The sequence below is a fragment of the Ctenopharyngodon idella genome, chromosome 20 (genome assembly GCF_019924925.1).
Source record: "Ctenopharyngodon idella isolate HZGC_01 chromosome 20, HZGC01, whole genome shotgun sequence".
NCBI classification, from domain to species: Eukaryota; Metazoa; Chordata; class Actinopteri; order Cypriniformes; family Xenocyprididae; genus Ctenopharyngodon; species Ctenopharyngodon idella.
Window position 1 is genome coordinate 4,737,882 of NC_067239.1, and position 13,136 is coordinate 4,751,017.

The following is a 13,136-nucleotide window of genomic DNA, read 5'->3' on the forward strand; positions in this document are numbered from 1 at the left end:
TACCCAGTTTATATTATGAAACACTAAAGTAAAATTAACCAGAAAAAGTGACACCTTTTGCCAGTCTTTATAATTGTTACTCCATAAATATCCAATTAATCTCTTTTCCATAATACAATTTTATTTAAGTGCAGCAAACACTTTCTTGCACAAAGTTTTTGTGATCAAAGTGAATTACAAAATGTCATCATACTTTAATTAAAATTTTTAAACACAGCAATGTGATTAAACTCAACTATTATGAAAACTAGTTAATACTTTGTAGTACAAAAATCTACAAGAATACAATGTAACATACAATGTAAATGAATGACACATTTGTCCTCTGGAGTAGCAGGTTTCTTTATGACAAGTTCTTCCATTCATACTGTTAGGTTTATTATTATTTACACAGTTTCTGCACTTCTTCATTACAGCTTGTAACATGGTTGACAGGTCCTGTAGTGTACAATTCATCTTGGCTGTCAGACTCAGTAACACACGTCTCATCTGTAGCACGGCTGCTGTTGACTGGCTCAGAGGAGATGAATGACAGTAACTGAGGCTGTGTTACTGATTCATGAAGATGAGAGGAGGAAGAGCCAGTCTCAGGGAGAAAATGTGTACGAAACAAGGTTTCTATCTCTACCAGGAAAGTCTCTGTGTCAACCTCTGAGACCTGCTCCAAAATCTTCTGGATTGATGTGAGCATCTGTGGACGGACAGGCAGGCAAAACAAAAACATTTTTAATTATAATTTAATTTTTTTTTTTAATTATTCATTAAACTCATTAAACTAACATGTCAAATAAATTTATTTAAATACTCACTGTGAACCAATAATATCAATATTCAATTTGTGCAGAAATCTTGTTTGCTTGCTACCAAGTACCTCAAACAAAACTCTGAATTTCTTTGAAAGATTTGCATGTAGTTCATGCCTTCATCTAAGTGCTTCTGACAGCAGCGTGGGAACTTGTAAATATGAGCTTGTTGCCAGTAGTCAAGAAATCAGACTAGCCAGTTTGTCCAAAAATCTCTTGCAATTTTCATGCGCAATATGCACTGTGAGGTGTGTGGGAGCGAGTCCTAGATATGAGACTTTACCTTTTCCAGGCAAGTTAGAGAAGAATCTCTGCGGAAAAGCCTGTCCATTGGTACACTCCTGAAAGAAGAATGAAATATGTAAGAATATATACAGTACCTGTCAAAAGTTTGAATTACTATAAAATTACTATTTTTTATGTTTTTGAAAGAAGTCTCTTATGCTTATCAACCCTTAAAGTTAAAAATGTAAAATGTTTTCTATTTTATTATATTTTAAATTTATTCCTGTAATGCAAAGCTGAATTTTCAGCATCATTATTCCAGTCTTCAGTGTCACATGATCCTTCAGAAATCATTCTAATATGCTGATTTGCTGCTCAAGAAACATTTCTAATTATTACCAATGTTGACAATAGCTGTGCTGCTTAATGTTTTTCTGGAAAAAAAAAACTATAGTAACATTATAAATGAATTTATTTTTGATCAATATAATGCATCCTTGCTGAATTAAAGCATTCATTTCTTTAAAAAAATCTTACAGACCCCAAACTTTTATATATATTATAATTTACTAATGCTGGAAATAATATGTCAAACACTAATAATACTAATATACAATGTTAGAAACACACTACATTTAAATAATCTGAATATTAAACCTTTCTGAGGCCAGTTTATGAAATGTGAATAATGTGCAGCATTTTATTTTAGCTTTATAACTTCATATTTTCATGTATTCTTGCTTCCTTCTTCCAGCCAAAGACAGGGTTTCCCACATAAAACACACAGCAGCTCACCCATGACACAGTCTGTACTTGAACACAACCCATTCTGCTCTTCTCATCACTTCTGACCAATCAGGAAGCTCAGATGAGTACTGGATGTTAAACTGGTATGGAAACCCTAAAATACAAACAACACAATTATCCACACATGAAATGCTGACTCACATACCACAGACTGATTCAAATTCAGCTGGAGCTGTTGCTGGGCTTATTTTATTATTTACACCATGGTTCATTTATTCTTTAACAGCCATGACTCTAGTGCTTACCACAAAGACCATGAAACATTAACAGAACACAGATAATAACCTACAGTAGTGTAATAAATGTTAAAGCTGCTGTAAATGATTTGTAAGTCAAAGCGCTGATAGTCTCATGAAAGACATACTCTGAGATCCAGAGGGTCCGGTCTCCTCCTCTACCAGCAGACAGGTGGTCTGAGACAGGGGCGAGGGGTTACTGGGGTTATACGGGCTGACAATCATCCCGATAAATGGAGCACCTCCTCGAGAGAAATAACTCTGAAATAAAAACAGACAGAGAGAATGTGACATGTAAACAAAGACACCACCTAGTCAAACTACAATGCAATACAAAGATCTGTTACCTGATATTTGGCCTGAGTGTCAATGTCTCTGAGAGATGGATTGGGGTCGAAGGCTGGATGAGAGTGGTACCAACCCACCACACTGTGACCTTTGACCCCGAGCAGCTCAGATGCTTGAGTCTGAGAGACGGGGTCCATCTCACACTGCAGACCTGTGCTCAGGCTGTTACATGGTTCTGCTGCACAGATCTACACAAACATCACCACATTACACACCAAATCACAAACAAATCATCATGCATTTACTGCAGCGTACTTAATCTTAAGATGAATCACTTGTTGTAAGTCGCTCTGGATAAAAGCATCTACTAAATGAATAAATGTAAATATAACATATAGAGCTGATTCAGTTTAATGAGTTTTCCATGAATTCACTGACCTTTAACACCTTCTCTTCCACTTCATATGTTCCTCCTAAAAGGCCAATCACCTCTCCCATAGACACATGAGCATGCTGGGAAAGAATCAGATTATTAGTACAACATAATAAAACACTGAGGAATGAATGAGAGAGCAAAAAAAAAAAAAAGAAAGGCTGAGGTTTATTAAATCTGGAAATCAACACCACGTCATACTTACTATGTCCATGACAACAAGAGCCTCGGCACAAACTATCACTCTGTATGGTTCCTGAGTCAGCAAGACACAGACAAAATAAGTGTGACGGAATTCAAGTTCCTTCATTTCTATGCAACAAAATGCAGTGTAATTTTAGTATCACTGAGATCTTATCATAGTTTTTATTAATCTTTTGAATTAGTTTTTATATTTTATTTTTCGATTTCAAAATTAATTCAAGATTTAGACTATTTATTTTTTATTTGTTTGTTTTTTAAAATGTCTATACAGTTTTCAATTTAATTCAACTTTTTGTTTTAGTTTTTTAGTATATCAAGTTAAACTCATTTTTAATTTTATTTAATTTAGTTATTTTTATGATTTTAGTTTTAGTTAACTATAATAACCCTGATGAACACAGAAATTTAAAAAAAAAATAGAATTGAATTGAATTAGAACTGGCAAACACAGGCATTTAGGTGGTACTTCAAGTGTGAATTGCTTCAATGAAACTTCCTAATTATGGAATTTACTTAAAGACTGGAATAAACTAGTACACCACCAGATTTTTACCCCAATTTTCAGTCTGGAGGAGTCGATGCTGGCTGCCGAAAGCCTGCGTCAGTCTACAAATTTTGGGCAGTTGGAGGTGACAGATTTGGCAGAAAATCACATACCCCGGTTTCACAGACAAGGCTTAAGCTTGTCCAAGACTAAAATGCATGTTTGAGCTGTTTTTTTTACTAAAAGTAACTTGCACTGACATATCTTAAAAAATGTCAAAGCCATTGTTTTGTCTCAAGATGCACACCAGTTTTTTCTAAGGCATGTTTATAAAGCTACTTAAATATCCTAATTAAACTAATCCTGGCTTAATCTAAGCCCTGTCTGTGAAACCGGGCCATAGTGTAGGACAGGCACAGACTCCAATTTTTTAGCTTCAGACTAATATTCCATCCAGTCGGAGGATATCAAATATATATTTTTTGAGCCAATTGTAAAACACATTTTCATTTGTCATGTGTTTCCTCGCAATAAAGCACGTTTCTGCATGAGTTTGTTCTGTTCATAATGACTTGAAAGATGATCAGCAGTTGTTTAGTGTATGATCCCGTTTTTCCATTTACAAAGTCAGTGTATGATGAAATCTGTTTAGATTTGAAAAGTCGTGTAGTGTATTCCAGACTTCAGGATAGGCATGATTATTTGTGTTATTTTTTTTTTATCAATTTTTTTTATATATATAATTTATTGTACTGAGTTAAAAAGGTAAATTGATACCTCTAGTTTTTATCAGTGTTATTTTGGTATCATTAAGTGTGTTTACAGTCTTGTAAACTCGGTTTACTTGCATTGCCAGGTTATTGATTTGCATGTAAACAGGTACCTCTGGTTATTTCAATAAACTGATTTTTGTTAGTTATCAGCATATTTTGTGCATGTAAACATGCTCATTGAGATCATATTATTTTTATTGATAGTTTAAATTGTTTCTTTTTAAATTTTCTGTTATTTCTGTTTTATTTAATTTTAGTTTATGTTTTAGTAATGTTGTTTTTGTCATTTTTTTTTAGATGTCTATACAGTTTTTCTTCATTTTAAGTTAATTTTTTAATGTTGTATTTTATTTCAGTTAACATTTACTTTATTTCGAGTAACAATTTTTTTTTTAATGGTTTCAGTTTTACAGTAGTTGACTATAATAACCCTGGTTTTTATGCATTAAAAGACGGAACAGAGACATGTAATCAAATGTAATTACCTGTTTTTCCTCTCCAAAAGCTTTGCATGGAATGAGCTGGAATGGATCAAAAGAGCTGCAGAGGACAAAGACAAGGAATTAATCCAGATTTAATTTTTACTCTTTATCTGATTATTCATGGAGTTGATAACAAAAGCCCATAAACAAGATCATTAAACAATCTATTAGCTATTAATGACATTCGGTTCAGTTTTGTAAGGGAGCGAGTGTTTACCCTCTCTGTTTGGGTAGTTTAGATGGTTTTGGTCCTTTCTTTTTCATCTCCTCTCTTCTGATGGCCAGTTCCTCTGCACTCAGATGCTGGATGACAAAAAAAAAAACCCCAACAAAATCAGGGCTCAATAATGAGGATGGACAAACAAAAATAATTTTCTTTCCAAAAATCACCATGACAAAATATAACATCAAAAAGTTGCTAAAGTGTATTAAATGTATTAAATCTAATTGTATTTTAAAAATAAATACACAATGATGTTTTATAAGCCATGTTAAACAAGAATCATTTCACAACATCATTTTTATCTCAATCTTAAAAATAGATCCTGATCATTTCAGGCCATAAACAGAATCTCTATAGAGTACATTTAAATTCTAAGAAGAACTGCAGATTTTGATTTCCTTTACCTCATACGTCTGACCTTCCAGATCTTTAGGATCACACCATTTCCCCCACATGTCCCGAATGCGACGCTTCCTCGTGCGCTGGAGGAAAAAAAAACAAAAAACAAAACAAATTACATTAGAGCAGGGGTTCTCAACTCTGGTCCTCGAGTGCCACTTTCCTGCAGATTTTAGCTCCAACCCTAATCAAACACATCTGAACAAGCTAATCAAGGTCTTCAGGAGCTAAACTCTGCAGGAAAGTGGATCTCAAAGGCCAGAGATGAGAATCCCTGCATTAGAACAATCATTAAATAAGAAAGATGAAGGAAAACAGTTCTGCTAATGGATAATCATCCACAGATAATGATGATGAGAACAGTAACATTGAGCTGTAACTCTCTCTCTCACCATAGACTGCAGTCTCTGGGCAAGATGATACGCCTCCATGCTGTCTTTGCTTTCCTTTAGCCGAGAGCGATCAACCAGCCGCGGGCGGTTATAGATCGCCTGATCTACAAAGGAATGGAGAAAGAAAGAGTTTAGGGAGGGAAAATGTACACAGGAAAACAGGAAATAGAAACTGAGCAATGAGCATTACCGCAGTTGAAGTTAATAGCTCCAATGAGCTCCAGATAGGTGTGTATTCGACCGATGCAGTTGACATCTCCACAATTCTTCAAGCCTGGACGGACTGATGTCTTGTTCAGGTACTTGGGTTTACTCCTCTCCCTGAACAGACATCAGAGAAGTTCATTTTCAAGAAAAGATCAAGTTTTTAATACGTCTACACTACCGCTTTTTTTTTTTTTTTTTTTTTTAAATACTGCAATAATACATTAAATTGCTTAAAAGTGACAGTAAATACTATAAATTGTTGCCAAAAAAAATAAAAATCTTTTGAATCCTGAAAAAATGATAAGGGTTTCCTTTGATAATAATCAGAAATGTTTCTTGAGCAGCAAATCATATTAGAATGATTTCTGAAGGATCATGTGACACTGAAGACTGGAGCAATGATGCTGAAAATTCAGCTTTGATCACAAGAAGCATTAAATTTTATAAATAAATTACAAAAATATACTACAGAGGACCTCTTATGCCCTATTTCAAAGTCTTGATTTTGTTTTTGAGGTCTACTAGAGTAGGTTCATGCTTGAATGTTCAAAAATCACATTATTTTTCACTTATTTGATATTTTTACAGCACCTCTCTTCCTACTCTTAGTTCCTGTCTCTATGAAGCCTCTCTTCCCGAAAAGCACAATGTGCTCTGATTGGCTGGCTGGACCAGTGTGTTGAGATTGGTCAACCGCTTTGAGCATGTTCTGGAAATGTCACGCCCCTTACCATAATTGCGAGTTGCGGGGGTGGTTCAAGGCCGTCTCAGCCCCCCTAAAACTGCCAGAGGTCCTTCCTTAATGTGATAGTTCACCCAAAAATGAAAATTCTGTCATCATTTACTCAAGACGCTGCAAAAGAGAACTCAGTGCGGTACTGGCCTGCTGTGACACTACGTAAATGATTTGCAAAAAGGGGGTCACACACTACACAAGCTGACAACACCTGTCACCCAATGACTTTATTTGAAAATGGACGTTGGGAAGAAATAAGATGACTTTTTTTATTTAATTAAAATTAAATCAACCCTTTTACACATAAGTTTAAAATATTCTGGCGGACCTCTCAGAGTTAATGCTTGTCACATGACACACCGCAGCCACACTGTATGACAGATGTATCGCTTTGCTCATCATGTCATCAACTAACTGATATTTTGATTCTCAAATATGTACAAGTGAGTGTTTTGTCATTTAAAAACCTATATAATGATCTTGATCTTAATCTATATAATGAGATGGGCGCCACCATGTTTGTTTGCACCTCAGTTCAGAGACTCCTGTCAGTCGGACAGTTCATCCATTTGTCCCAAAATACATGTGGGCGGTGAACTGGGAGAAGAATGGAGTGAGGTTTATAGTTATTTACACAATGTCTATCTGATATGAATAAACTTTGGCAAATTATATTTTAATGGATTGTTATTGCTGCAAAGAGGCAACGCAACAGGTAGTTCACACATAAACATTGCCGAGCGCTGATTTGCCCCCGATCACAGCCCGACCTGTCGGCGAGCTCATTAACTTGCAAACTGGGCTTAAATCGGCTTAAAATCCTGTAGTGTGAACTTGGCATAAGCTTAGCTGAACAGTAGATGTACACAAGAACTTGTACACAAGAAAATGTTCCTCAGAAGCATAAAGAACAAAGTCTCACCACTGGTCCAGGATGTAATTCCGGATTTTTAGATATCTCTCTGGGGTTTTTGATGGACGCCCCTCAAAGAATTCTGGGATGGCTTGCTTCTCCTCTTCTGTGATTGTGTTTAAGTCCAATATGACCTCCTGTTCAGGAGCTCTGAGCTCCTCCTCCTCTTCCTGGTCTTCCTCCACGTCCTCCTCAGGTCCTGATTCAGTCTTATCTGGAGTAAAAGAATACATTACCCATAATTCGGCTAAATGCTAATAGATTGCTATGGTCACAGAAATTAATTGAAAGCTAGTGATGCCAAGGTACCTGCTCTTTCAGTGCTCTCCTCCCCAGACAGGCTGTGTTTGCCTGGGCTGCCTGATTTAGAGATGAGGGTCCCACTTTCCTCCTCCGGATCTGGATCAGTCGCATTATGAGGAATGCCAGCGTTTCCATTTGTATCTGGATCAATGGGTCCATCTGCAGCGTTTGTTCCCGATTCAGACAGAGGGTTTAAAAGTACGTCTGACGGGGGTGTCATTGGACTGAGTTCTCCTTGGTGGGTGCAATCTGGGGAGCCTGAGAGCTCTGGCTGCTTTTCAGACTGAAACCCATCATCACTGAAGTCATCTGTGATGTCAACATCCTCATCATCAGAAAGTCGCTCGATGCGTACAGCATTGGTCAGGGCTGAGACATGAGGCTGGACCGAGGGGACCAACGTGGTGTCTGAAGTCACATTAGAAGAGGGCACTTCGGCAGGTGTGTCTGTTTTAGGCTAAAGGTGAAACACAAAGAATAAAATTACTACTAATAACACTGATAAAAGAAAATCTTTAGGCTAATTTGATTAAATTAAATTGTTCAAAGAAATATAAAGAATACCTTTGAAGTATGAACATGTTTTATATTTTTGAATTAATATTTAGATTGATATTTTTGATCTGGCTTGTTGAACAGGAAATGGTCTGCTATAACACCCTTCAAAGGTTTGGGGTCAGTAAGATTGGAAACACTTTATAATAAGTATACAGTAATAAAGCACTACAAATAGTGAGTTCTTCATTAATTGTCACTGTAATTAACACAATTATTATTGTTTAATTAGCTCGTACTAAAGGAATTGTTAATTGGTTATTAGGAGTAAATAGTTCTCACTTTTTAGATTAGGTCAGAAAATGGAAAAATATCATTAATTAAGTGCTTTAACCAAGCATGTGTCTAATAACCAAGCATATTAGACACTAATTGCATTCATATTCAGTGTTAAATAAATACATACATATATATATATATATATATATATATATATATATATATATATTTACACACACACACACAGTTACAGTTGCAGGTACAGATAATAAGTTGTTAAAGCATAAAAAAATATATATCTCTTTACATATGAGATGATTAAACAATAATAATTTTACAGTGACAATGAATGAAGAACTCACTATTTCAATAGCATATTACTACATTAACAATGTAGAGACTACAATATATTAATTATGAATTAACTAAAGTTTGTAAATTATTTGCAAGTACTCTGTATACTTATTATAAAGTGTTTCCGTAAGGTTTTTTTGGAAGAAATAAATGGTTTTTTCAGCAATAAAATTAATGATTTATTCAGCAAGGATGCATTCATTTTAGCAAAACAGACAGTAAAGACATTTATATTAATTTTACAAAAATAATAATTTATAAATATAACTAATCCTATATATATTTATGAATTAAATTAAAGACCTAAACACATCTGAACCAAAGACATACGGCTTTTCATATGGTAATGTGGAATTAGGCTAAAGTCATACCTTATTTTTGAAGTACTGCCTAGCATAGCTCTTCACCTGTAGAACCGTTCTAGTGCCAATTAGTTTGGCGATCTTGGTCCATCTCTGGCCAAACTGAGCCTAGAAACCATAAAAAAAACAAGATACAATTTATTCCTTTTATGAGAGAGCATTGTTTCCTCTGTGTCTTCTGTATATTATTACAGTATATATGTTCAGAAAACATACCAGTCCTTTCTCAAAGAGATCTTTCTCCTCTTCAGCCCAACGAGTTTGTGCTCCAGAACTTTTCACCAATGACCTACAAAGACATTTTGAATGAATACATATTGATATAGAAACATTTAAATGAATAAAACATTTTTTTTTATATATTTTTTGATGTTTTTGAAAGACACTTCCAGTAAAACACTAATTTTCAATAAAATATTATTATAATTTAAAATATCATATTTTCTATTATAAAATCTAAAAAATGTAATTGATTTATTCCTGTGATGTCAAAGCTGAATTTTCAGCATCATTACTCCAGTCTTCAGTGTCACATGATCCTTCAGAAATCATTCTAATATGTTGATTTGATATTTATTTGAAATAGAAATATTTGTAACAATTTAAAAGTCTTAACTGTCACTTTTGATTAATTTAATGGATCCTTGATGCATAAAAGTCTTACTGACCACAAACTTTTGAATGGTAGTGTAGGTGTTTACATATTCATAAACATAAACAGATGAAAAAGGGTAGCTCACTTTTTGACTTTAGTCTTCTCATTGGTCCATGCTACCCTTGGTGCTTTCTTACTGGCAAAATAATACCTTTCTTTATTAAGAAAACAACTACATGCTTTTAAAGAATGATTATGACCATTATGAAATATGACAAGAACAACATTAGAATGAATCAGTGTGATGTTGAGAAGAGTGAAGGATACTGTTCCTCCAGCAGCATGCTCTCGATGGCCTGTCTGTTCTCATCGCTGATGGAGCTGTCCAGCGTCCACGGCTGAACACACACAAAAACAACAACACATCATATCCATTTTCAGACTCTCTTCCTGTTTACACCTTAAGATGCGTTTTGGTCAATCAGATCAGAAGTAGATGAGGGAGACACATTCCCTTATACATCTGGCGTTTTAATTGTCTCTTTTGTCACCTTTATGGGCGAGTAAATATATGGGCTTTTTCAGTTCTTTCGATCTAATGGATGAAATAAGCTTGTGCAATTTACATGTGAACACGAAAGAAGACAACGGAAGAACATACAGAGAGCAGCAGCTTTCATTTCTGCTCTGATAGCCACAAGACCACAATTAACGCTGTGAGTGTGTGTTAGAAATCAGGAATGGTGAGAGAACATTGTGCTTGGTACGTTTTCATCTTCAAACCAAACTTGAGTCTTCAGCCGTCAAAGTTTAAATCCCGTCTGGCTAGCGCGCTTTCCATAATGGTTACGCATTAGATCAGTAGGCGTCTTTAGTGGCTGTTTGAACACATTCGACCACATGAGCATCTACACTACGAAAGCAATCTGGTCAAATGCGTTTTCGACTACCTCTGGAAGTGTTCGAAAGTGGACAAGCTTCCACAAGATTTTTACACCTGTTTTTAGAATCATCCACTTGTGATCGGATTGACGAAAACGCTTCTCAACACCAGGTGTAAACATGTCCATAAAAAGTGATAAAATATGATGAGAGTTTTCATTTTGGGGTGTTATTTTACCAGTATACTGCTGTTTGTCTTCCATGCAGACTGCAAGTACTGATCCTGGAGAATCTCAGCACTGCTCAGGTCACTGTAAAGAGAGCATACAAATAATAAAGATGCAGTTTACAGTAATTTTATTTATTTATTTATTTTTTACAATAGACGTCTATGGAGTACGACATTACAGAGGGTTTAAAAGTTTGTATTTTATTTATTCTTCTATAGATCAATTTACGTCACAGTTACGTCACTTGCAGCTGCGTGTGCATAAGGGTGGCAGAAAAATAGCGGTAAAAAGTGGAGGAAAATGAGCAAAATCCACAGAATAAGAGAAAAATGTTTTGTTGTGCCTTTGGATGTGAGAATCAGAATGCAAAAAATATAGTCTTCATTTTTATAGAAGACGCCCTTTGTAGCTAAACGCAGACGTTCATGTTGCAAGTCACAGACTAGACTCATGAAACCTGCAATAATTAGTCTATATTAAAGCATGAATTTGATGTAAACAGTAAGTCTACATAATATTCACATATTCAGCTCATAGGGGACATACATACATAGCAGTTAAAGCATGAACAACATTTTAGATAGATAACTTTTAAACAGCCTATAACATTTTTATTTCACAATTGTGACTTTTTCCTCTTGCTTTTATCTCTCAGTTCGGACTTTATAAATCGCAATTGTGAGTTTATATCACAATTCTGAGGGGAAAAAATTCAGAATTGCGGGATATAATGAGTGTATCTCACAATTACAGTTTTTTCCTTCTAAGAATTGTGATTTATAAATTAGGACTTGCGAGAAGAAAAAAAAAAATCTGAATTGTGAGACATAAACTCAAAATTAACTTTTTTTTCATTCTTTTATTCCGTGGCTTCTACTGCAGAACTGTCATTTTCAAGTAGGCTCCGCCCACAAAAATGTCATCACTGTTTGCAAACACAAAATATGTCTATACAAAAATATGTTATATTTGAGGTTAAGCTAGGATGAACTTGGTATTCTTGCGCGTCATACGAAAATTACCGGATTTGCATCGTCATGACAGAAGTTAAAAATGATAACTTTTCTCAGAGATCATTTTATCACACTAGTTTTATGTTAACATGTATAACGTATACGTGTTGTGGTGATATTTTTAAAACTGTGAAGTTTAACGTTTATTCAAATGCAAAGACTCCCTATATAAGTGTATGACTGTAATGTTACACGCGATATGTGGTTTTTTTTTACAAGTATTGAAACCTGTAAAACAGTGTACTGATTCCTGTAAGAGGTGTAAAATACACTGATGTGCCATTCCAGTTACCGCTGAATAGATCATGCTAGTACATACTGAGCCAGCAGTATGTGCTCTCTTGCTAGCAGGCAACTGAAGCTCCACAGTTAAATTAAACTCGTTTCCTTGCTCATGTTAAAATAGAGTAACTGTTCACATAACTAGAGCAGCTCATATTCATCATGTCTATCGCTTTTCAATCGTCAGTCTCACTTCTGCTCATCCATAAACTCAAATATGTCAAAGCACAACTCCATAATATTGCCCGGACAGTGGAATATGAGTGAATAAAAACTCCTACCCGACACTTTCATCACATTCATCTCCCTCGATGTCAACAACATCCAACTCGTCTGCCATATTTGTGGCGGATGTGAGAGAGGAAAGCGAGAGGAGAATGTTTGTCACAGCGCCACTCGCTGGCATTATGAAGTTACTGCTGCGTGTTTTACTGAATTCTAAGCTGTGTTCGAAACCGAAATCGCCCCCTATACCCTCATTCACTACACATTACTCCACTTGAAGGAGTGAGTGAAAACGAGTGGTAAATTTGTGGTTGCTGTTTGAAACTTAGCAAACTAGCAGCTCCAGTAGTAATGAAAAGATTTATCTTGAACTCTATCATGGAAACTAACATGTATAAACCTTAATTAAACAATTTAACAATCAATTAAAAAAGTACCAACATTGGACCAGCGGTTTGGAAAATAGATGGATGATTCAGCTGCGGGCGCCATCTTCTGGCGAGACGCGGGA

The 13,136-nt window shown here is 35.3% G+C and overlaps 1 protein-coding gene across 1 annotated transcript; it reads right to left on the bottom strand.

Moving 5' to 3' along the window:
* Positions 1 to 99: 99 nt before the first annotated feature.
* LOC127502668 (histone H2A deubiquitinase MYSM1-like) lies at positions 100 to 12,796 on the bottom strand. Its single transcript, XM_051875798.1, has 20 exons — positions 12,682 to 12,796; positions 11,114 to 11,186; positions 10,321 to 10,391; positions 10,139 to 10,204; positions 9,615 to 9,687; positions 9,408 to 9,506; positions 7,915 to 8,365; positions 7,615 to 7,819; positions 5,940 to 6,070; positions 5,750 to 5,853; positions 5,363 to 5,440; positions 4,953 to 5,038; positions 4,739 to 4,793; positions 2,998 to 3,048; positions 2,798 to 2,872; positions 2,419 to 2,607; positions 2,200 to 2,332; positions 1,824 to 1,929; positions 1,087 to 1,144; positions 100 to 691 (listed from the first exon to the last, which is right to left on the bottom strand). The coding sequence occupies exons 1-20, from the start codon at positions 12,738 to 12,740 to the stop codon at positions 383 to 385; spliced, it is 2,472 nt and encodes an 823-aa protein (XP_051731758.1). The 5' UTR covers positions 12,741 to 12,796; the 3' UTR covers positions 100 to 382.
* Between the last annotated feature and the right edge of the window lie 340 nt (positions 12,797 to 13,136).

What these genes read in the sequence shown, in the direction of transcription:
- LOC127502668 (XM_051875798.1), bottom strand. Translation starts at nt 12,740, where the DNA reads ATGGCAGACGAGTTGGATGTTGTTGACATCGAGGGAGATGAATGTGAT. An exon ending in AGCTATTAACTTCAACTGCG is followed by an intron (nt 5,854 to 5,939) that starts GTAATGCTCATT and finishes ATTCCTTTGTAG; the next exon opens with ATCAGGCGATCTATAACCGC. An exon ending in CCCAGAGACTGCAGTCTATG is followed by an intron (nt 5,441 to 5,749) that starts GTGAGAGAGAGA and finishes TTTTTCCTCCAG; the next exon opens with CGCACGAGGAAGCGTCGCAT.